This window comes from Tetrahymena thermophila (genome assembly GCF_000189635.1).
Source record: "Tetrahymena thermophila SB210 genomic scaffold scf_8254379, whole genome shotgun sequence".
Lineage (NCBI taxonomy): Eukaryota > Ciliophora > Oligohymenophorea > Hymenostomatida > Tetrahymenidae > Tetrahymena > Tetrahymena thermophila.
In genome coordinates, this window is record NW_002476163.1 from 698,413 (window position 1) to 722,796 (window position 24,384).

Here is a 24,384-nt window from a genome sequence, read left to right on the forward strand (position 1 = left end):
AATAAAACATAACCTAAATATAAACTAGATATGCACTGATTATTTATTTCTTTGCAATTGGCTTGAGTGAGATTTTTAAAGTCACAAAGATTTTAGTTAATTAGCACTACACTTATATAATATAATTAAATACGATTTCTTTACTTTTTTAAATAAAAAATAAGAAAGTTTATTAATTATAGGATAAGATTAAGGCTAAATATATATTTAAGTGTACTATATATATAAATATAACATTTTGTATTAAATTCTTCATAAATGTATTCAGTCAGGTATGTATGTATGTTACCATTATTATTGAGTCCGTCCAACCAAACCTTATTAAGCTAATAAGGAAGGATGATGTTTTATCTATTTATTAATATTAAAGATAGAAATTATTCAAGGTTTATTTCATTATTATTTATTATCAAGATTAAGAGTTATAGCAGTAGTAGGAATTTTTCCTCCCTGACCCAAAACTTGCTAATTAACAGCACCATAGGTTGCACTATTTTGCATATAGTTGTTAAAGCTAGGCTTGATTTTGAGTGCTGGCTAAGGTTCATTTTAAACTCTCAAAGGACTTTCGTTTGATGAATTTTTGGAACCATAAAGATTGAGTTATGCCTACTAAGTTTATTAAGAAGATGATGAACTAACAAAAGATCCTGATTAAGGTGTTGGTTGGTATAATGAAGTTATGCTGTTAACTTTTCCTGGTAAATTTTATTAGTTTGAGGATACTTTTACATTATTATCATTTGAGTTAATAGAACTATTTGTACTGCTACTATTATTGTTAGGGTTTTTGGAAGCGGTAGTCTGCTAAGATGATATTTTTTAATTTGAATTATAGTATGGAGTGCTTTTTTAAGTACTTTATTTATAGTTTGAAGTATTTGGAGATTAGTACATATTTTTTGATGCAGAGTAATCATCCTTAAAACTTGAGTTATTACCTCTTTATTCCATTTATTATCTGTAAAGAAGCTATTGTTAAAACTAATCTTGCATCTATGGAGTATTTAGTTAGGATTAGGAGATGAATAAAAAGTTTGAATTTGGATTAAGCAACTCATTTTGTGAACTGTTATTGTTAGTTGTGCTATTTTCTAAGAAAAAGCGAGATTCTTTTGGCTTTTGTGAGTTGTTTTACATATGATTTTAAGGAGTATTGTCATAGCTGCCCTATCCTGTCATATTCAAAATTGATTGCTCTTGGTGGCTTTCAATAATAGGAGCAAATCCTCCTTAATACGTCTTTAGGCCTCCAGTGCTAGAGCTATGCTTATCTTCTGTATAGGATGGAGTTTTTGAGTGATTCTTTGAAAGTGTTTTAGAGTGCTATGAAGAACCAGATGAACTCAAACCATATTGTTGCTTAACTTTGCTGATTGGTTTAGGTGAAACAAATTGCGAATTGACTGAGTTCTAGTTACCTGTGCTTCCGTTAGATTTTTATGAGGAGTAATCAACATTAAATGAACTTCTTTTGATTTGTTCATCTTCTTCTGTTTTAGTATGCTGGATAATTTTTTAATATTATTAGTGTGTGAGTTCGCTTCTGCGCAAATAGTCATTAGGGTTTCCTTGAGAGCCAATATCCATATCGTTTGAGTCTCTATTCATATCATAAGAATTTTTGCCAATACTGTTATCTTAGCTTGCGTGATCATTCGAGTGAGGAGCTAAATCTATAAATGAAGACTTATAAGAAGACTTAAACAGGTGATTTGATTAGCGATTAGGAGATGAATATAAATGAGTAGCTGATTAGCTGCTTTAAGCTAAAGTATTATTAGCGGCTTGGTCTAAGCAAGTTCTTGAGTTTGGTTATTAACCTTGGACATTTTTTTATGAAGAATTTTTTTGCATATTCTTTAATTAGCTCTCAATAATTTGCTCCTTACGCTTGTATTCCTCAAATTCACGAGAAGTTGGACTCAAATTTATTTCAGACATAGATTATTGCTTGAAAGATTGTGTATTAGCATTAGTATTGGTACTGGGTTCTTAAATCTCACTCTTACGAGAAATGAACATACTTTACCCCATGTTAGAGCTTTTACCTCTGACTGTATTTACCGAAATATTGCTAGAAGGTACAAAAGTTTAGAAGTTGAGATATTTACTTGAAACATCCTTTTAAGAAACATTCCTTGGAGTAACTTTAGTATTTGGGATAATACTGCTAGCTCTTAAATTCATTTACTTTCCTCTGCCTCTAGCTTTCCCTTTTTATCTATCAGCTTGGGTCTACTGCAATTGTAGCTCACTTTAAACAGCTTTCTTTTTAATAAAATTGATTTCATCTTTTAAATTCTAAATCTGCAATTCTTTTCTCAGCTATTCTTCCTTTTGCTTCTACTAATTAGTAATCAAATTTGTTATTTCTTCTTTGAGTTTCTTTTTTTCTTATTCGAATGCACTAATCAACTAGAAATTGGTTAATTATTAGCATTCTTGAATAAATTTGACATCGTAAAGCTCTTCCAATTCTTTCTTGATCATATTTTTCATGTTTTCATTTTCTTGCAATTCCTTTTGAAGCTTGATTATAACCTCATCATTATTTTTAATGATAGATCTTAGAGTGTTAACTTTATCTAAACGGTATTTCATTTCTTTTTAAGTAAGAGCAGCAGGATTGATAGTATCCATAATTTCGTGGACTAAACGCTCATTCTATTCCCTTGATTGATTATATTCAGCTAAATTAAATTCTAATTCTCTATTACGGAAAAGGATATCCTCATAGTGTTCGCTCAATTTCTCGAATTTCTCCTTAAAGAGTTCCCTGTGAGTTTTGAATTGTATGCTGCCAACTACTTATTCTTCAGTTGGAGGATCGCTTGAGATGCCTTATAATTATTTTATAGTTTCATCGTCAATATCCAAGTTTCCATTCTAAATACCAAGTAAGTCAGCCTATTACTATTAAAGCAATTCCTTCAGATTCTCAATTTCATTATGCATTTCCTTTACAGTTTCATTTTAAATCTAATTGTAAATTTATTTCACATTTTCATAAACATCCTTTTGAATACTCTTAGCTCTTTAAGCATATTTAAGAGTGTTGATAGTTTCTTCAACGAATTTAAAAGCGGGTGTAACACAAGCTATGAATAATGTTTTTGCATTACCACCTAAACTTTCTTTAAGCAATCTTGTAAGTTTTGAGTCTCTATAAGGGACATGTTTTTTTCCTTTTTCACCTATTCAATTAAATAATTAATTATGATTAAATTATCAATTAATTTTAAACTCGTTTTAAATCAAAAAAATATTTATGCTTAACTTTCATTATCCAACAAAAAAATGTCTATTTTAAAGTTGTTAAATAAAAATATCTCATTTGTAATAATCTTAATAAATAAACAAAGAACTTGAAAGTAGATTTTTACTATAATTTATGAAAAAAATTAAATTAATATTTGTATGTATTCTTTTTCTTTTTTTTTCCTTTAAATAATTCAAGCTTGATTTGGTTCTAAAAATACTGATTAATCTTGGAGTTTTATCAACAATAAATAAATAATATTTAATTTAATTTTTGATGAAGAAAAAAATTGATAAGATTAAGGGGAATAAGAAATTTTATGAATAAAAATATATTAATTATTTTTCTTAAATTGGAATGATTATTGATTAATTAATTTATTATATTAATCATAATTTATTTTTTTTGTTCGAGGATAAAAAGATTCCCGTTTAAAATTTTTTCATGTTAATTTGCAGTAATTCTTCTATTCTTAAACTGTTATTTGGTTAGACGTTTATGACAAAATATCAATGAATGAAAGCAAAACCCATAAAAACATGAGTTTTTTAGTCAAATAAATAATATTTTTATGTATTTTTATAAAAAGAAATAAAGAAGTAATCTATTCATACCTTATGAAGAAAGTACGGTAATACAATTACCAAGAGATAATAGAGATTTATTGATATTAGCACCTTCTTTGAAACGAATACCTTTGCTTTCAGTTGCAGCAGCTCTTTCACTACCAGCCAGATCAACCATGTATAATTTAGGAGTAAGGAATGTTGTTTTTTATCCATCGTTGCAGAGCTCGATTTCAATAGAGAGTTATATAATAGCATGTGAACGAGAACTAAATTAATTCAACTTTGTGCTTGCCATAACTCTTCTTTTATTTCCTGATTTAATGAATGATGTAATTTGATCTAAGGTAGATATTTCTCTTTCACTTAAAAGGGGACAATAAACACCTTTATCTGGATCTTCTAAGATCATTAAATTCTCTGCTGTTAACGTTTCATGAGAGAGTAAATCACGAATACATTCATTGTAAATTTCTAAATAACTCATTTTAAGCTTAACTTTTGAGCTTTATGTCTAGTTTGCTAATACATACTTAACTGTTTCTGAAACTAAACCGCCTTTACATTCATTTGAAGCGGCGTCATTAGGATCTTTTTTTAATGGACCATCTACTTCTAGATCTGCTGCATTTTAACTTGCCCTATTATTTTCTTGCTGTTATTGCTAATTTAAGCTGATTTAAACTGTTTAGGTAGATTCCTCAAAGTTTTCACCAAACATAGTGAATGTCTTACCTGCTCCTGTCATGCCATAAACTAAAATTGTATGACTAAATCCTTTTTATTATTACCATAAGAAATTTAATAAAATTAATAATTCAAAAGATAAAATGTCTTAAAAATTAAAAAATAATAATAATCAATTATTTGAATAGTTAATTATGTCTTAATTATTTAGTTTATATTTATCTGGGTTCATCTTTATTATGTTTGGTTATTAGCTTCTAATTCCCTTAGTTCTATATTTTAGATTTTTTGAAGAGTAAATAGATATACCCATAAGCATATTTGGTAAAAGCATCCAAAAAAAATAATGAAAACATTATATTATTTTCACTTCATTTTTTTTAATAATTTTAAAGAAAAATTGTCTTTGACCTCATAAATGTATATTCAATAATTGAAAATAGTTTGTCGAACGTTTTGGAGTAATTAACGCTAGAAATTCTTAGCAAGCATGAAAAATACAAGTTCAGTAAAATAATAATAGTATACCTTTAAAAAGAGATTCAGAAATTGTAGGTAAAACAACTCCATCAAATATTTATTTAGTATTTGATTTATGATCGAAAACTTGGTCATAGATAAAGACTTTGTCACCTTAGGTAGAGTGAGGTTAAACAAGCAAGATTGAATTTTCTGGTCCTGCGCGAATATACTTAATACCTTCTACATGTCCTTAATTATCAAATGAGGGGCTGCTAGTTGGTCTAACACGAACACAGACATGAAAATTACTGTTTTCACCTCCTTTTGCTGAACCCTAATTGTTGGTTTGGTTGCTCATAGATATTGTACTGTACTTGTTTCACTAAATTTTGATCTATCTTCTTGGAGAGCTGTGAAGTTGAAATGGAATTATATTCAATCTTTTGTTCTGTCTGTTTATAGTTTTTGAAGAAACTATTGGTCAGCTTTAAATTAATTCTTAAAGGGTTTGATTTTTTACCTTTATTTTTTATTAATATTGTATATATTTTCTTTTAAAGTCAGTGTTTTCCTTTTTAATTATTTTTCTGATTAATTTAATTTTTATTAATTTTTATATGTGCTGGATTTATTTCCTTTTATTCGATGTGTTTTTATAGGTAACTCTCATCTTCTTACTACTAACATACAAACTCAAGCTAATCTAATAAATTAATCAATCAATAATGATTCAGTCAGTAGGTCAATCAATAAATAAATAAATGAGTTAATAAAAAAACAAATGAGTTTGTGTTATTTTGTAATAAATAATCTTAATAAAGATTAATGATTGAGCATAAAAGATTATATCTAATATTTCTTAAATTAGTTGTTAAAGCATCTCAATATGTAAAATTATTTAAAAAAAATTATGTAAAACAGTTCAGCCTAGCAAATTTTTAATTTTCAATAATCGTTTGATTATTTGGAATTAACTTATATTGACCACTATCTTTCCAGATAAAATCAAGAAGGAATTATTAGTCATTTTTTTTTTAAATAGAGAATATTATCATTATTAATTATGTAAATTTATTTTATAATTACTCATTATTACTTTTTGGCATTATATTCATTGCTAAATTAGAATTTGATTTATTTTATAAATAAATTCTATAAATAAATAATTTTTGTTATTAATGCATTAATTTTTTGAATTAAAAATATATAAAGTATTTCCAGTAAAATTAATAATAAAACCTTTTGGCTTCAGATAGTTAGTGAAGTTTTGCTAATACGTTATATATACTAAATAATCATAACAAAAATAATTTTATATCAAGATACTTCAAAAAATTATTTAATTTTAAGCATTAATTAATATTGACCTAAATATTCTATTGTAATTTTCAACCTCAATAAATGGGAATATAATTTAATAACTTTTAAAAATATGCTGAATTTTTAAGTTTGAGCAATCTAAAAACTAAATTACTCTGTTTAAAATAGCTTATCTTTTATTATTAGTGAACAGTTTTATATAATTAAAATCAATATATTTAGAATTTGTTTGAAAACTTTTGGAAAAAAAGATACAACGTTATAAAACATTACTTGCAAAAAAAATATTTATGAAGATAATAATGTTATAAAAAAATAGACTACTATTGCAAAAAAAAAAATTAATTTAAGTAATATGTTTAAATCTATGACTTTTATAGCATTTTTGCAAAACTAACATCAAATTAATATTTTTTAACAGTAATGCAGCAAAGTTAAATATTGATTTAAGTAGTTTATTTGTTTTTCATTATAAAAATCCTACCAATAAGAATTTTGATAATGCATATTTATTTAATTATTCATTTACTCTCTACTAAATAATCAATTAAATCATTATTTTTAATTTATTTAAAAAATTAAATATTTACTGGACTCAAAATTTATTTTTTGTAAGAAATGTATTCTAATTTTATATTTTATTTTTCTCGATTAGAATATATTTATTTTGCCCTGCTATTAATTAGTTTTAATAATAATTTCATTAAAATAAAAAATTTATTTATTTCTATTGCTTGAAAATATTCAGATCATATATTTATTTTACTTTCTTCTTTAAATAAAATCGAATAATTGGTTAGAATATTTAAATAATTCTAGATTTAATAGATATTATTTTTTACATTCTACATTTGCTTATTTATTAATTAAAATTTTATGTAATAGATATTTTAAAATACTCTAGTTATTCTTAATATAGCCCTATACATTCTTGATAAAATTTTATATAAAAATTTATATTTTAATTTTAAATTATTAAAAAATATTTAAATGATTGAATATATGTGTATTTATCCATATTATATAAAATATTTTAAAATATTTTTATAATTTTCTAAAATTAATTGTTTATTGATTACTCTTATCAAAGACTGACCATATTTTTGATATAAAATTTATTTGATTGTTGGTTTTCTATAAGATATTGAATACCTTATTTTTTATGTGTCTATTTATCGATTAAATAATTTATGAATTGATTAATTAATTAAATGACCAAACAATAATTAGAAAGATTATTAAATAAATTTTAGAATTTTATTTTATTTAGAAAGAGAGAAGTAAAATAATTAGATAAAAATGATAGAAAATTTTGACAAATTAATTTAGCAAAAAGATATAAATACTAATCCCGTATTAGAATTTCTCTAAAATAATATGAGAGGTTTAATAATATTTTAAAATATTTAAATATAAAAAGGTATTAAGAGAAACAAAAGTTGAATTTAAGAATTTTTAAGATGGTTAAGGCTTGTATGCATTATTTTTGGAGAAATATAAAGTCAAAGAAAATCAACCATTTGTTATTGAAAGAGTTCCTGAAGATACAGACAGATCAACTATGGATAAAAAGAATTATTACTGCATAGATATTAAGCAAGTGCCTAAGAATTAAACTAAATTAGATGTTAAAAGTTAGGTAATGAGAGGATATATAGTGTAAAATCCTAGATAATCTGTCTTTTTCTCCGCTACAAAGAACTAAGGTTTTTTATTTCTAAGCAAACCTAAAGGATCAAAAAATATTTAATTGAGACCATTTTTATGTGGTTCAGTAATCAAAGAAAAGTCAGATGACCCTGTGTAATAAAAAGAAGATACTATAAAAAGGAATTAAGATTCCAAAGAAATAGATGAAATTAATGATAAAATGAAAAAAGTAACTAAATCGAGAGGTAAACAGCCTATTGAGGTATTCATGAGAAACCCAGAGTTAATAAAAAATACAAAAACTAGAAAGGAAGATAGTGAACTTTATGAAGACAATGATTACAAGTAAAGTAGAAAGGAAGATAAAGAATTTAAAAGAAAAAAAAGGGCATAATTAGAAAGTTATGAAGACGGAGAATTAGATAATGAAGATCAATTTAATATAAATGAAAAAGATGAAGAAGAATTTGACGAATGAGTTCTTTGAAATAATTAAATTAAAAATGCTTTTGAGATGTGATGTATTCTTTCATGGGATATGCTTAAATTTTTTAATTTCAAAGATCATATATTTATATGCTTATTTATCTTAAATGAACTATTTATTTAACTTAAAAAAATATTATTATTTGTAAGTATTTATCTTAGAATTAATTAAATTACTTTTTCAATACTATATTTTTGTATTAGCTTATCTTAATTTATTGTTAAAGACAATATTGCTTATTATATTTACAGAAATAATTATTCTATATGTGTCTAGGATTAATTTTTATAATCTAATAAATGTAATATGATACTTTAAATATTAAGTTAGAAAATAAATTATATTATTTTTGATATAGTTATAACTTAATGATTTTTATTTAATTGAAATAAAAATTCAAAAATAACTATGAAAGTGTCAAAAATATATTTATTTATCTATTTATTTCTTCTTTTAAAAATAAAATTTTTGAGTGAATAAAATATTTAAATATTATTAAATAGTTTCTTTGTTTATTTATGCTTTTAGATACAAATTATCACCACAAAATTTCATTTATTAGAATTATTTATTTAATAAACTTAGTTGATTTGTCTAAACTGCTTTCTGATATTAATTTAATATTACTTATATTTTGTAATTTCTATTTAATCTAGGTTTATATTTAAAGACAAATTAATTGAATATTTACTATCAAATATAACATAGTAAATAAAAATAAACCAAAAATACTAATTTAATAATTAAAAGCAAAACAAAAAATTCAAATTATTTGATTAAAAAAATTTTTTTTTTTCTTCATTTTTGATATGTGTATTAATTAAAGATATCTAATTTTTATTAAATTTTATTCTTGATCTTTCTATAAATCTCTATATTTGTACAAATTATTGCATTTTTCTTTTTAAACAACTCTAATTAAAAGTGATTTGAATGAAAAATATAATTTTTTTATATTAAAACTTCCTAATTACATTTGTTAATTTAAAATAAAATTATTGAGAGTGAAAAACTATATTAAATTCAAAGAAGGATATATTTAATTTTAGCTAAATATTATAAAATAAATATTTTAATAACAAATATTGCCTATACTAAATTTAAATATCTTTTAAATTCGTAGCCAGATAATAGTTTAGTAGAATATTAAATAATTTGTTTTCTTAAAATTAATTTTTGCTTTTTATTCATTTATTTTAAGTTTTAGTAATTAAAGTAATTTAGAACATATAATTTTTATAAAAACTAGTAATATCTATTGAAATCATATAATTAGTAAAAGTTAATTGAATTATTGTATTAAATCAACAAAAATATTAAAATCAGCTTTAGATAAAGAAAGGAGATAAATGAGTTAGAATCTTTAAAAGTTAGCTTAGTTTTTAGGTGGCAGTTTCGTTGGATTTTACTGTAGCTTTAATATGAGTTAGGTCTATTATTTTACTATTCATGAAAATATTTCTAAGCCATTATAATAAGCTAAAGAAGAGGGATCTAATGATTTTTCTAGATAGTCAAGCATAATATTTAATGGAATTAAAAAATCTATAAAAGATTTGTATTGAATTGCGTGTATTCATATAAAATTGCTAATAATAGGTATAAATATGCCAATAAACTTAACTTAGTTTCCAAGAAATATTTTTGACATTTTCAGAATCTGATATCAACCTATCAATCGATTTTTTGAATTCAGATTAATGTATGATGTTATTTAATGACTAAAAATATTTCTTTTTTTATAATAAAAACTCATAAATGCTAGATAAAAATAATGTTTGAAATTATTAAAATTAAATATATTTTTTGTTTTACGATTTTTAAAATTGATGGTTTTTACAAATAGAGAGAAGATTTTGTAAAATTCTTTTTTAAAAAAATAATGTATAAAATGTATAAAAATTATTAAATATCATATCTTAATTTAAGTTGATTTAATTGATTTTTTGCATATTTAAAATATTTATAATTAATTATTTTATGAAGATATTTAAAATTACTCAATTTTTATTTATTTATTTATTGTTGGAAAATATTTTACTAAAATTTTAAATATTTCTTTTTTTTATTTAACTATCAGAATATATAACATTTACAATCTTCCTACTCTCCATGATCCTCTACAATTTATCCATCATTATTAAAGTTTTATAGTAGTCTTCTGCGTTAGGGAGTACTATATATTTACTAATCTGAGTAACCTTCTTCATATTAAATTTAATTAGGTATTACTCTGATTGATTGAGAAACATTATTCTCAGGATATAAAACTCTGCTTGCATTTAAAGATTTTGCTTCCATTTGTATGTTATTCTTTATCTATTCCTTTTCTCTGTTAAGATTCATAAAATAAGAATAATTTTGATTTTATTATTCTATAGTTTATTGCTACGAAAGAAGTTAATTAGCTCCTAGTTGTGAATAAGAGTTATTTAGATAAAAATTTTAGGAATATTGCACCATTCTTGATTGATGAAGCTGATTTTATTCCTCATTCATGCTGATAATTGTAAGGCGTATATCATGCTAAATACCTTTTGCTATTTAAGTGTTATCAAAATAATCTCTTTAAGAGACTCGTTTCAATTCATCCTTAAACTCTAAAACCTTTTCTATAAATTAATCTAAGAGGATCAAAGAACGAAAAAATAGGTCTTTAACATCTTATAATTGATTTATTTATGTTATAAATTCTCTGCAGCATTAGCTTAAACCTACTGCTGACACCGTATCTGCACTTTACTATAAATTTAATACTTCTCTCACAGTCTATTTTATATTTTATTATTCTCTCTGAATTGAAATATATATTTTTGATAAACTGTCGTCAACTGTAATTTTGTCAAAAGTTAAAAGCATGTTTGTATATTATTTTTCATCTCCATTAAATTTTTATATCCCTTAGTTAATATTTATCTAACGTGCAAGTTGCATTTCTATGTTTTCTCCTTATCTACAAAATAAAAACTTACTTGTTCAGAATAAATAAATATTTATTTATTGCTTAAAATCTTTAGATTATTTAATTTATTTTTATTAATTAATTGATTAGCTAATAAATTTTTTATGCACAAATTATATTTTTCCAGTAAATTAATTTTTTATTAAGATGAATAACAAATATAACAAAAAACATCCAAACCAATACTAACTATCTTTTACATACAAAACATTTAAATTAAAATGTAAAAGTATGTTAAATTTAAATATAATTTTTTTCTATCAAAAAAACCTAAATAAAAAGATCTATCCCTACATATTTAATTTTTTAGTTCATAGTATTTGATAGTATTAGTTCTTTCAGTAAATAATCTCTTGTTGAAAGTTTCTAAATTATCAAGTAAATAAAAATTATTTTCATAATTTATGCTAACTTGCATTTTTTTATATCAAAAAAACCTTGTTTTTTTAGAACTTTATCATTGCATATTTGATTTTTTAGCACATGGCTTTTGATAGTATTAGTTCTTGTCAGTAAATAATCTCTTATTAATGGTTTCTAAATTGTCAACTTAATAAAAATAATAAATATGTATTAAAGTTATTTTAAATAAAATTTACTATTTTGAGATGTATTTTAAAGAGGAGCAGACTTTCTAGCACCATTTTAGACTTAAACAGCAGGCTCTAATTCATTTTTTAATTCATAATAGCTTTTAGAAGACTTATTTAGTTCTAAAATCATTTTCTCTATTTTTAAATATCATTTAATAAAATTAATTCTAGCAAATATTAGTTACCTTTATTTGTGTTTTTTGGATTGTCTAGAATTAGTAGCTCTATTGATTAACTCTTGCTTTTCTACTATGTAAAATTTACATTTTAGAGTTATTGGACTTCTTCATCATTTTCATAATCGTCTTCATCATCAGAATGGGAGTTTACATAGACAGCTTTGTTCCGTATTTCAAAAAGCTAATACTCTCCCATTCTCTTTTGAAACGACTAAAATGCTTAGTTTATTTCTTGCTCTGAAAATTATATTAATTAATGCTTCTGATTCAATCCTCCAATCATTTTCAAGTTAGAATATTTTTTAAATTGTTGCTAAGCCTAATTTATGATTATTGAATAAATTATAACTATAATCTTATTATTGTGGGGTAATTTTGTTTTTAAGTTTGTTGCTAAAATGAAATTTAGAGTGAATTTTAGTAAAAGTAAATTAATTGAAAAGATTATTTTAAGAAATATTTTTCATTGATTTTTGTTTAAAAAACTGAAAATATGATGCAATATCAGTGATACCTTCCAGAAATTTTATATTAAATGAAAATAGAAAGCACAACTAAATAATTAATTTGGAGTTTTTAAATTATTGTTTAAAATATCTTTGGTGATTTTAATATTTAATTGATGAAATTTTGTGATTGACAATTTTAAATACATAATTAGTATCCTTAACAAAAAAAAAGATTAAAATTGATATCATTAATTAAAAGAAATAATTACACAACTTCTAGATTTCTATAACCAAAAGGAAATTTATTAGTTATTGAACATTAAAGTAATCAAGTAAAGTATTTTAAAAGTAGATAGATTTATTATATAAACTATAGCATTTCAAAATGTCATTCGACGATTTAGTTAATTTAAGAATTAAGCTAGGCAAATATTAGTATATTGCAATTGCAATATTAGTCATGGTAGATTTAAATGATGGAGTTTAATTAGTTTTAATGTCCTTTATCAATCCAATTATAAAAGCTGAATGGCACATTTCATCAACAGAAGTTGCTACCTTAACTAGTTTATTTTATTTGGGTACTGCATTAGGTTCATGCTGCACTGGCAGTATTGCAGATAGATATGGTAGAAAAATAGCTATTTAGTATAGTTCATTAGCATTATTTTTAATAAGCAACTCATTTGTATTAGTTAAAACAGTGGGATCTATGGGATTCGTAAGAGTTTTATATGGTTTCACATATGGATTCTCTCTTCCACTTACAACATCTATGCTCAGCGAAATCATCCCTATTTAATATCGTGGTAAAGGATTAGTTTTTCTAAACTTTTTTGTAAGTGTTGGAAAATTAGTAGGATGTATCTTAGCTATGATTTGTTTAGACAGCTTTACTTCAGGAAATTGGAAATTAATGATGATGTTAAGTTCTATATCTTCATTATTCGTATTTATAGCTTCCTCATCATATTTATAAGAGTCTCCTCGCTTTTTATTAGCTACAGGTAAATAAGAGGAAGGCTTTGACATTATTGATAGAATTATAAAAATAAACGATGCTCAAGCACCAGTTTTATCACAAGAAGAAAAAGATAGTTTAAAAGCATGGTCTTCATAAGTTTACAATAAGGAACATTAAGCAAGTATATTAGCTTTATTTTAAGACGATTTAAAAGGGATTACAATCAGAATGTGGATATGTTGGTTCATGGAGAATGCTATGTACTTTGGGCAGTTAGTAATTATGCCTTTTATTTTAGGGTAATCAAAAAAAACTTTTGGAAGCTATTTCATAACAATATTAGGAGAAGCACCTTCAATATTTCTTTCAGCTTATATTGTTGATCATCCATTATTAGGCAGAAGAAATTCTTTGACAATTTGCTTTGGATTATCAATGGTTTTCCATTTTTTTTGTTATCTTTAAGGAGGAGGAAGTTATTTATCTCTACTCACTTCTGTTGCTAGATTTTTTATGAAATAGTGTTATGCTATGCTATATCCTTTTAGTACTGAAGTTTATCCAACAATAGTTAGGACTGTTGGATTTGGAATGTGTGGAGGAGTAGGTAGAGTAGGTGCTACTTTAATACCTTATTTAATATTTACTCTTATAGATATCGATTTATATTCACCATTCTTAGTTTTTACATTTACAAGCTTATTTGCAATGATTTCTTCATATACTTTTCCCTTTTGCACCCGTGGCCGCTAGCTCGATCACATTCCCTAAAAGGCAGTTGACAAATAAGGTCATGTACACTATATTCATGATGAAAAACATCTTGTACATAACTAAGAAACACCTACACCAGGAAACGATTTAGAGATGAAGTTAATAAATAAATCATAAAATTATCATTGATTAAAACATTTAAATAAATAAAGATTATATAATTTATAAATATTGGTGAACCACCTTTCAAAATTTTTATAAATGGAAATACTAATTGGAAACAAGCATAAATTTATAACAAATAAATAAGAAAAAATATTTTGTTTTATTTATTATTAGTTTTTTAAGAATTTTGTTGTAAATATAATCTAAAAAAATCTATTAAATAATAAAAAATTGTAAAATTAATATTTATTGGTTGAGTTATATTAAATAAGTTCTTATTTTTCTATTATTTATTACACCTTTAAAATGTTTTAATTGAGTCGTTTGAATATATATTTTTTGTTGGAATAAGTAAATTTATTTTTTAAAGTTTGATTTAAATAGAAGCAAAATATTTGAGTGTTTTAATTTTATTTAACGTAATTACAAGTTAGTAATAATTAAATTAATTTGTTATTTATTAAAAGAATAAATTTAAGAAGTGACTTATATTAATTTAAAATAAGACATATAGATGTTTTAACAGAAAAGACATTCCTTTCAACTAAATTTTTATATTTACTTTTGTACTACAGACTTATTATTTATTTTATTAATAAATATTTAATTATTTTATTAAATAATAATTCTTAAAAAAATAATTTTCGTTTTAAAAATTATACTTAAAACTTACTTTCAAAAATTTTAAGCAAATATTTCTATTAAATAATTGGATGATAACTTAATATTAGCTTTCTTGTTTGTTTGGTTTAGTTATTTAGTTAGTTCTTTATTTATTTGTTTTCTTTTAGTTTAGTAGAATCATCATATTTTTTAAGAATTTTACAACAACTAAATTATTAGCTTAAAGTTTGAATATCAAAGAAATTAGTAAAAGTAGAGATTTATAAAATCAAAACTTTTTTAGCAAGTATTTTTTAGAAAATAAATTCATTTTAAATTTGATCAAAAAATTATGAGCTTCAGATCGACTTCATCTAGAAGCCCTCTTTCAGGATAATCTTAACTCACTTCAAAATCAGATAGTTCAAATAAATTGATGAATAGAAAATAATTATAATCTGTGATTGTAAGTAAATTTATTAAAGACTACCCTTAACTAGATGAATAAACTATTTCAAATGCTGTGTAAGATTTTATGTTAAAACTAGACACTAAAATAAATGAACTCAATTTGAAATAACTTAAGAATATTATTAAAGAATTAGCTTTAGAATAAATTAGTTAAAAAAAATAAATGGTTGTATTTAAACTTTCTAATAGCTAATCTACAATTAGTTGTATAAATGATTAGAAATCGTAGAGTTCAATAGAAAGTATCAGGGATAACAAATTTAATCAAGTAAAAAAAGTAAATTATCCCTCTTTAAATTAAAATTATAGAGCTGGTTAATCACTATCACCTAAAAATTTATCAACTTTGTCATCATTTAAAGAAAATTCAAATAACCTGGCTGGGTCTACATAACTATCTCTTTCAAATGAATCCAACAAAATCTAAAATATTCAAATGAAGGAATTTGAAAAAAATAAAATTTCATCTAGTTAAGATCTTTAATGCCCACACTAATAATCAGTATAATCTGTAGGAATAAAATCAATTCTAAAAAAGGCAAATAGAAGTTTGAGTCCTTAATGTGAAAAAAGGATTCCTCCTTTAAATGATTTGTAAAAATAAAATAGTTCAAGTACTTTATAATAAATCAAATCTAATCCTTTAAATTAAGAATAACAACCTCCCCTTCCTACTATTACAAAACCCTCTCTTAAAAAAGATGATAAATTGAATGAAGGATAACTTAAATATTAACACAGCTCAGAAAAGTAATAAAATGAAATTTAATAATAAATTATTGAAGAAAATGAAAAAAAATCAACTAAATATAAATAAATTTTACTTGATGATAGCATAAAAGATATATAAAAGAAATAATTACTTAATGTGTTAGGCTTACCTTTGGGAAAATCCAATAAAAACTCGTATTGGTCTTATTTAGACAAAGTTTAGCACAAAGATTTTCAATAAATCAAGTGTTAAAATCAAAATGAGTGGAAGGATAAATTTGAAGAAATAAAAAATATAAGGTAGGAGCATCAAATTTAAGGAGATCTTAAAAAGTAAAATAGAAATGTAAAATCAGTTCAAAGTGATTATGAGAGTGATGAAGATTCTTTATCGTAAATCACTTGCCATGAAACTGTTAAAGGTTTCGATTATAACAGATAAAAAGGAAATCTGCTTGAAACTATTTCTTAGTAACAATATATTGATATAAATTATGCAGAAATTGTTAAAAAGAATGCTGAGAATTTAGAAAGGGAAAAGTAATAATAAAGGGCAAGGAAAAAAGATATCTAAAAATACTTAAAAGAGTGCTATGATGAATAGGTTATTTAGAAATAAGTAGACAAAAAGGAAGAAATTTAGAGAGGTAAAGAATTTATAGTTTTCTAAAAGATCATTGAAGAGTAGGAATAAAGAGAAAAACACAATTAAGATATAAATAATACTATAAAATAAGCAAGAAAGTAAGAGTTAAAATAAAAAGAACAAGACAGATAATTGAATTAAAATAAAAAACTTAATACCTAAGCTGAAACTATGGAAAAATGTTAAAAAGATTTAAAATATGAGTAAGAATAAATATACTTGAGGAAGAAGAAAGAATTCGAATTTTATTAAAATGCAATAAAGGAATACTAGTAAGAAAACAGAAAGGTTAAAAAGAAAGTTGATGAAAAAGAATAGGATAAATTTTACATGTAAAACTACACTAATTATTTAGATGAGTAAGAGGAATAGAGATTGATGATAAATCAATAAAGATAGAGAGAGCTCTAAGAATTTTTAAAAAAATAAGCTGAAAGTCATTAAAAATTTAAAGAAAAAAAAATTAAAGAAGAAGAAAGATAATAAATGAAATAGATTTTAAATGAATATGTTGAGAGTAACATACAAGAAATAAAGGATTAAGCATATTATAAGAAGTAACTATAAGGTTAACTTAGAGATTTTCTAACTCAATAAATTGAAGAAAAAAAAGAAATTTAATAAAAAAATTTTATTGATTATGATAAAATTTAGCTAAAAGCCTGCTAAAAGTATAATGATGCTTAGAATTAATATGAAAATTAAATAAATGAACTTAAAAAGCAGTAAGAAATTGAAAATTTTTAGTTTCTTAAAGAGCAAATAAAACAAAATTAGCTTAAAAACACGAAGTATTTTTACCCACTAGCTTACTCTTCAATTCTAGAATAAAAAAATTAGAAATCATGATTAAAATTAATAATCAATATCATTATCATAGCATTTATTTATTTGTTTCGTAAATAAACTCGATTTAGTATTGTTTTTGATCTTATATTTTTTGAATACAAAATCTTTAGAAAAAAATATTTTTTGTTACTTTCTAAATTTAATAAAATGTTAATTTTTCAAAAAATATTATTCAAATTATTTTAATAATGGCGTTTTGTAAAAAATATTCATCTAAAAAAATAAAAATTGGATAAAATAATCCTTTAATTTGCTTTTTATCAAGTAAAATTATGATTGAAAATAAATAGCTTTAATAATTAAAAAAAGTGGCAACCAAGGTGGGACTCGAACCCACAACCTTCAGATTAGAAGTCTGCTGCGCTACCATTGCGCCACTCGGCTTTGACAATAGATTATAAGCCAAACTATAATAATTTTCTTTATTTTTAGCTAAATATTTTGAATAAAATATTTCTTAGAATTAAAATATAAAATACAATTCAGATTTAAAAAATCTTAATTTTATAACTTAATCAAATATAATGTGCTTTTTAAGGTTTGTTATATTTTTTAAATTTAACTAAAGTAAGAAAATTATTTAAGTTATTATTATTAATTGTTGTAAAAGCCGAGTGGCGCAATGGTAGCGCAGCAGACTTCTAATCTGAAGGTTGTGGGTTCGAGTCCCACCTTGGTTGCCATTTTTTGATTTGAAATTTATTAACAAATTTGAAAAATAATAAAACATAAATAAATTAATTGTCTGATTTATTGTGTAAAGCCGAGTGGCGCAATGGTAGCGCAGCAGACTTCTAATCTGAAGGTTGTGGGTTCGAGTCCCACCTTGGTTGCCATTTTTATTTTTATTAGTTGCAAATCTGAATAAAAAATTTATTTTGAAATTTTATTTATATATTGTATAATTAAAGATAAAATAAATAAAAATGGCAACCAAGGTGGGACTCGAACCCACAACCTTCAGATTAGAAGTCTGCTGCGCTACCATTGCGCCACTCGGCTTTACATGATAATGTGAAAAAATTAAAAAAAATATGTTAAATTTTAAATATTAAATGTAATTTTTAGGTTAAAATTTAGCTAACTCAAATTAGAATATCAAAACAAACGCGCCAAATAATAATTAATTTGAGGACAGAAATTCTTTATTTTTTCTAAAAATTTAAATTATTTTAAATTAATGATAAAATTATTTAAACATATCTGTCAAAATATATTTTATTATTTAGAAGGAGAGTAAATAAATATTTTGTAAATACCTTATAACTTTAAACTAATTCATTTGATAGATTTAGCGCTATTGCTTAAATTCAGAAAACACCATCCAAATTCAATCACATAAATTAATTATTCTATTAAATTACTAACTTATTCAAATTATTTTTACAAAATCCTCTCTCGAACACTTTTTAATCATCTAGCTTTTTACAGCAATTATTTAAATTTTTAATCTAATTAAATTTTTTAATCAAAATGTTTCTTGAATTTATTATATTTGCAATCCAAATAATGTTTAGAATATTTTTTGAAGCTAAATTTTACTTCAATTTAAGACAAAATTTAAAAATAATATACATTTTAATCTTTAATATTATTTGATAGAGTTAGGTTGAAGCAAATACTATTTGGATTGGAGAGTAGTGTTTTATTTTCAATATAATCTTCTCTCGAACACTTTTTATGTGTTTTCTATTGAACCCCAATTACAATATTTTCGATATACAATAAATATTATTTTATTCAAGATTAAGTATGTTATATTATTGCCCTTTAATGCTTTCATAAATTAATTTTATGATAAAAACTGAAATGATTTTTTTTAATTACAAAGTAAATTTAGCGTAATTTAAGGCACACTTTATTATTAGCTAAATACAATAGAAAAATTTGAAAATACATAATTAAAAAAGAGTAAAGAAATTTCATCTCATCCTATAAATAATAAAAGAAAGAAGAAAATATCAAAACAAATTTTTTTTATAATCAAAAGTGATTCCAATTGATAAAGTAAAAAAAGTTATCAGGAAGGGGAATATTGAGGAGAAAAAATAAAAGAATAGCTAAAGTAAAATCACGATGAATAGCAGAAACCAAGGCTTATAAAATGCGAGAAATATGATTAACAATGAATAAATGTAATAAGCATAATAGAATGGAAATGTTTAAGGAGCTTCTTAAACTTCTCCACCTTAGTTGCCTTCTTAGAATTAGCAAATTTTAAATTTAAATGCTTAGCAGTAACAATAATAAAATAATTTGCACTAAAATCAACAATAACAGGACATTTTACAATAAAACTTATAAATAAACAAAATGTAATCTTAAGCAGCAAATTAACAGCAGTTGCCAAACTAGTAATCACCTTGGAATTTCTAAGCTCAATGGTCATAAATGGCATTAGGAGTAAATCATTTTTCTTTTCAATTATCTTCACCCAAACACTAAAATAACTCATAATTATAATCACAAAGCTAAAATTAAAGATAAATCTCGAAAAAGAATTAAAAATTACATTTTAAATATATAAAAAAGTTAGCTAATGTCTCTGGTGGTAACAAAGAAATTTATCCTTTATAAATCCTCAATAACTCTTCAAATCTTTCAATAGCCAACTCATAGTAATAGTAATTATAACAACCTAATTAAATGCAGATTTCTTCATAGATTAGCAACAATTTTTAATCAAATAATAGTGATAATTAAGCAAGTGTATAAGTTAGCTAATAACAAGCTCAACTCATGTAACTACTCAAAACAAATAATAACTCTATTAACTAGAACTTTTCTACAGCACAATAAAATTTTAATAGCATTAATCCGAATTTATAGTTTTAAAAAATATTTGAAGAATTTTAGCTTGATCAATAAAGACTACATTAAAGGAATATAATTATGTATAAAGCTTTGCATATGAAGAATAATGGAAATATGGAGGCTGAGGGTAAAATGCTTCCGGAAGGTGGTTCAGATAATTAACTTGATTTTTAATAGGAAAATCAAGTCAATAATTAGGCTGTCCTTGAAAAAAATAACTTTAATTTATCGCGAGCTGACTAGAATAAAGAAAATAATGAAGAAGATGACTAAGATGATGATAATTATGAAGTTTAAGATTTTCGCTGGATCTTGGAAAAAGGAACCCCAGCTTAGCAGAGAGATTTTTTGTTAAATAAATTTGAAAAAAATAATTAATAAAATGTAATATCAAAGAAAAAGGAAAATTAAATCAATAATAAAGCTGTTCTTGAAAAAAATAACTTTAATTTATAGCAAGCTGACTAGGACAAAGAAAATAATGAAGAAGATGACTAAGATGATGATAATTATGAAGTTTAAGATTTTCGCTGGATCTTGGAAAAAGGAACCCCAGCTTAGCAGAGAGATTTTTTGTTAAATTAAATTGAAAAAAATAATTAATAAAATGTAAAATCAAGGAAAAAATGCAAAAATAAAAGATTTAGAGATGAAATAATTGAAATAAACGAAGAGTTAGATGCTCAGCTTCAAGATTAAAAGGACAATGATTATGATGAGGAAGCTTACGATGATAATCATGAAGGTGAAGATGAAGATGAAGATGAAGAAGAAGATGACGATGACGATGATGATGATGAAAATGATGAAGATTAGTAAAATGTTAAAGAGATAAAAGATTATTAACAGTTTTAAGAAGTTAATAAGCTTTATAGATAGCAACAAAAATCTTTAAAAAAAACTTCAGGAAAAAACTAAATAAATGGCGGAGATGTAAATAAAAAAGATAATAAAGCTGGAGAAATAATTTTAGATGATGAGAATCCCTAAGGTGCTAGACAAAAAATTGTGAAGAAAAATATTTTAAAAGCTCACTTTAGAGCATAACAGAAAAATTCAGACTCAATTTCAATATTTAGTAAAATGTATAATCAAGATCAAATAAATGAAAAACCTGTTTTCAAAAAATTTCCAATATAAAAATAAAAAAAATCTGAACAGTTATTTAAGAATTTGAAGAAAGATAATTCTAGTTCTAAAAACAATGAAAACATAGGCTAAGCCTCAAATGTAAGGGAATAAATTCAATCCTATCCATTAATTACTGATTTCTAAGTAAATTAATAGTAACTATCCAACGATTCTAATAACCTTCTCCAGCTTTAATTTAATGTCGGTTCAATTTCTCCTATACACTAAAACTCAGAAAATAGTGCGAGAAACAGATTGTAATAAGTCAATTAAAATGAAGTACAATCATCTTAACCCCAGTTTTCAAATGCAAACAGCAATTACAGCAACCAATTATTTTAGAATTTCTTATAAATGCCATCATAATTTAGAATCCCTTAAAACCCTTAATTAATTAATTTAGCAGCTGGTTTTTTAAATAACAACCAAGCATAAATAGTACCAACAATACCAGCAAGTGGTTAAGCATAAAGTTAAGCATCTATTTAGTAAATTGTTTAAATTAATTAAAATGCCTAAACTATAAATACAGATAGATCTGATTATGAAAGTAGGATACCTCCTATATAATAGTTAAATATGTAATAAAATCAACAGCCTTCATTACCTTTTTCTTTCAACTTATAGCAGCTTACTCAAAAGGCTGTAATAAATAATAATTAACAATAATAGTAATAATAATCCTCTTAATTCCATCAATAGTCTGGCTTTCCCTACAGCCAAAACATTCAATAAATTTAATAGCTATTCAGCTAAAATCACTCTAGTGTACCAAGGATGCCACCTACACCTAATCAATAATTTTATTCAATAAATCCCAGTGAAATCTACAGAAGAGAAAATTTATAACGTTTAATTAATGGTAACTTGCCAACTTAAGCTGGAATAGATGGAGAATTACCTTTAGAAACTCTTAATTAGCCTTTACAGGCTTCTGCAAGAGGGTAATCATAGCAGCAATAGTAAATACCCTCACAAACAGGATAGTAATAATAATAATAATCTTCATAATAGCAACAGTAATTATAATAATAGCAATAATAAAATTAACAATAATCATCATCATAGTAATAAGTATCACTTTAATAACCTATAAATTAAAATAACAATTATTAAGGTGCAAACAGAAGCTAAGCTTAGAAGCAAAATCACTTACCTCCTGAAGTAAAAAAAATATATTACACTTATCGCCAAAATTAACATCCTTAAGAATATGATCCATAAGAACCTTATATGAAAGTGACTGTGATGAAAACAAATTAAGACAATTCTATCTTAAATAATGTATACTATATCACTCCAAAAGGAATGGTTAAATCTAAAAAAAATACAGCTACTGATGATATTATTATAGGCAGATAAGAAAGTGCTAAACAGCCGGAACTTACTTAAAACGGAGAGCCAAACGAAATCCACCCAAACGATATTGTCCTTCCACCAACTGACAGAGCCATCTCTAGAATCCACTGCAAAATTATTTATAAACATGGATTCCATATCCCTAGATTGGTTCCTGATGACTTCTTTTTATTTTTAAAAGGAATAAAAAGAAGTTCTTTCTTAGTTAATATTCCGCAAAGAATACCTGATGTAGTCCTCAGACTTATTTGGAAGTTTGTCCGTCCTAAAAATTCTTTCTATATTGTTGATATAGGTAGCGCCTAAGGGACATTCATAAAAATCCGTTACGATAAATCATAGATTATAGAAAAAGGATAGGTCTTCTTGATTGGGGCAGAGACTTAATTTCATATTCTCGAAGTAAATCATCACAATTTTATGTAGAAAGATGAGTGTAGAGAAGATAGTGGAGCTATGACAAATGAAAATACTGGCAATATGGTATACGATGAAAATGATTTTATCAACTTCCTTCTTTACGAGAAAAAAGCAAACACAAACATACATGGACTCACAGCTGAAGAATAATAAAAATTAGAAACATTATATAATTAACAAGATAATGATTTATAAAATAATACTACATAACTTGTTGATAGCAAAAAGAATTTCAGACCTTATGTCAAGCTAAAAGTTAATTCCACATAAGTTTCTTACCATCTTTTTGTCTTTAGTTAGTAAGCTTAAGATTAAGGTTTCAAGATAGGCCGTTCTCAAGAATGTACTATTCAGATTAATATAAATACTATATCAAGAAAGCAATCTAGAATATTCTATCAGTAAAATTATTTATAATTTATTAATTTGCCTCTATTTTTTTTACAAAAAAACACTTGATCTTAAATATATTTTTTTATTTAGTAAAGGAAAGTGGTAGCTTAAGGATGGAGATATGACAAGAGAAAGTGCTAATGGAACATGGATTTCTTTGAATGACTATAGAGAAAAAAGTGAATCAAGGAATGAAAGTGACTAGAAAGAGATAGAAGATGGATCTGAAATAAAGATAAGTGACTCTATTCTTAAAATAGAGATTTGTAATAATGAAGTTAAGAAGGTTAAGCCTAAATATAGCTTTAACTTAGACAATTTAGATGACGACTAAATGGAAGTGGAATAAGAAAATAGTAGGAATAACGAAAATTCTATAAATTCTTAAGATAGGCCAGATTTGGATATTACTGGTTGATATTAAATACTATTTATATTGATTCTCTACACAAACTATTAAAAAAACATACAAAAAAATTAAATAAAACTATATTTTTTATCTTCTAAATAGAGATATTTATTTACAC

The 24,384-nt window shown here is 24.0% G+C and overlaps 7 protein-coding genes across 7 annotated transcripts; 4 read left to right on the plus strand and 3 right to left on the minus strand. All coding sequences in view use genetic code 6, as the record gives it.

Annotated features, from left to right (window-relative positions):
• Positions 1 to 393: 393 nt before the first annotated feature.
• On the minus strand, positions 394 to 5,335 carry TTHERM_00301900 (kinesin motor catalytic domain protein; the record flags this gene model as incomplete). Its single annotated transcript, XM_001024618.2, has 3 exons — positions 394 to 3,197; positions 3,877 to 4,605; positions 5,044 to 5,335. The coding sequence occupies 3 exons, from the start codon at positions 5,333 to 5,335 to the stop codon at positions 394 to 396; spliced, it is 3,825 nt and encodes a 1,274-aa protein (XP_001024618.2).
• A 2,261-nt stretch (positions 5,336 to 7,596) lies between these two features.
• TTHERM_00301910 (hypothetical protein) lies at positions 7,597 to 8,425 on the plus strand (the record flags this gene model as incomplete). Its single annotated transcript, XM_001024619.2, has 2 exons — positions 7,597 to 7,650; positions 7,718 to 8,425. The coding sequence occupies 2 exons, from the start codon at positions 7,597 to 7,599 to the stop codon at positions 8,423 to 8,425; spliced, it is 762 nt and encodes a 253-aa protein (XP_001024619.2).
• A 2,085-nt stretch (positions 8,426 to 10,510) lies between these two features.
• Positions 10,511 to 11,368, minus strand: TTHERM_00301930 (hypothetical protein; the record flags this gene model as incomplete). The annotated part of the gene is made up of 1 exon (XM_001024621.3): positions 10,511 to 11,368. The coding sequence occupies one exon, from the start codon at positions 11,366 to 11,368 to the stop codon at positions 10,511 to 10,513; it is 858 nt and encodes a 285-aa protein (XP_001024621.1).
• A 485-nt stretch (positions 11,369 to 11,853) lies between these two features.
• On the minus strand, positions 11,854 to 12,364 carry TTHERM_00301940 (hypothetical protein; the record flags this gene model as incomplete). The annotated part of the gene is made up of 3 exons (XM_001024622.3): positions 11,854 to 11,945; positions 11,996 to 12,124; positions 12,175 to 12,364. The coding sequence occupies 3 exons, from the start codon at positions 12,362 to 12,364 to the stop codon at positions 11,854 to 11,856; spliced, it is 411 nt and encodes a 136-aa protein (XP_001024622.2).
• A 638-nt stretch (positions 12,365 to 13,002) lies between these two features.
• Positions 13,003 to 14,484, plus strand: TTHERM_00301950 (MFS transporter; the record flags this gene model as incomplete). Its single annotated transcript, XM_001024623.3, has 1 exon — positions 13,003 to 14,484. The coding sequence occupies one exon, from the start codon at positions 13,003 to 13,005 to the stop codon at positions 14,482 to 14,484; it is 1,482 nt and encodes a 493-aa protein (XP_001024623.1).
• Positions 14,485 to 15,328: 844 nt separating this feature from the next.
• Positions 15,329 to 17,740, plus strand: TTHERM_00301960 (hypothetical protein; the record flags this gene model as incomplete). The annotated part of the gene is made up of 1 exon (XM_001024624.3): positions 15,329 to 17,740. The coding sequence occupies exon 1, from the start codon at positions 15,416 to 15,418 to the stop codon at positions 17,738 to 17,740; it is 2,325 nt and encodes a 774-aa protein (XP_001024624.1). The 5' UTR covers positions 15,329 to 15,415.
• A 2,133-nt stretch (positions 17,741 to 19,873) lies between these two features.
• Positions 19,874 to 24,275, plus strand: TTHERM_00302030 (FHA domain protein; the record flags this gene model as incomplete). The annotated part of the gene is made up of 3 exons (XM_001024627.4): positions 19,874 to 20,143; positions 20,273 to 23,865; positions 23,948 to 24,275. The coding sequence occupies 3 exons, from the start codon at positions 19,874 to 19,876 to the stop codon at positions 24,273 to 24,275; spliced, it is 4,191 nt and encodes a 1,396-aa protein (XP_001024627.4).
• Positions 24,276 to 24,384: the final 109 nt, after the last annotated feature.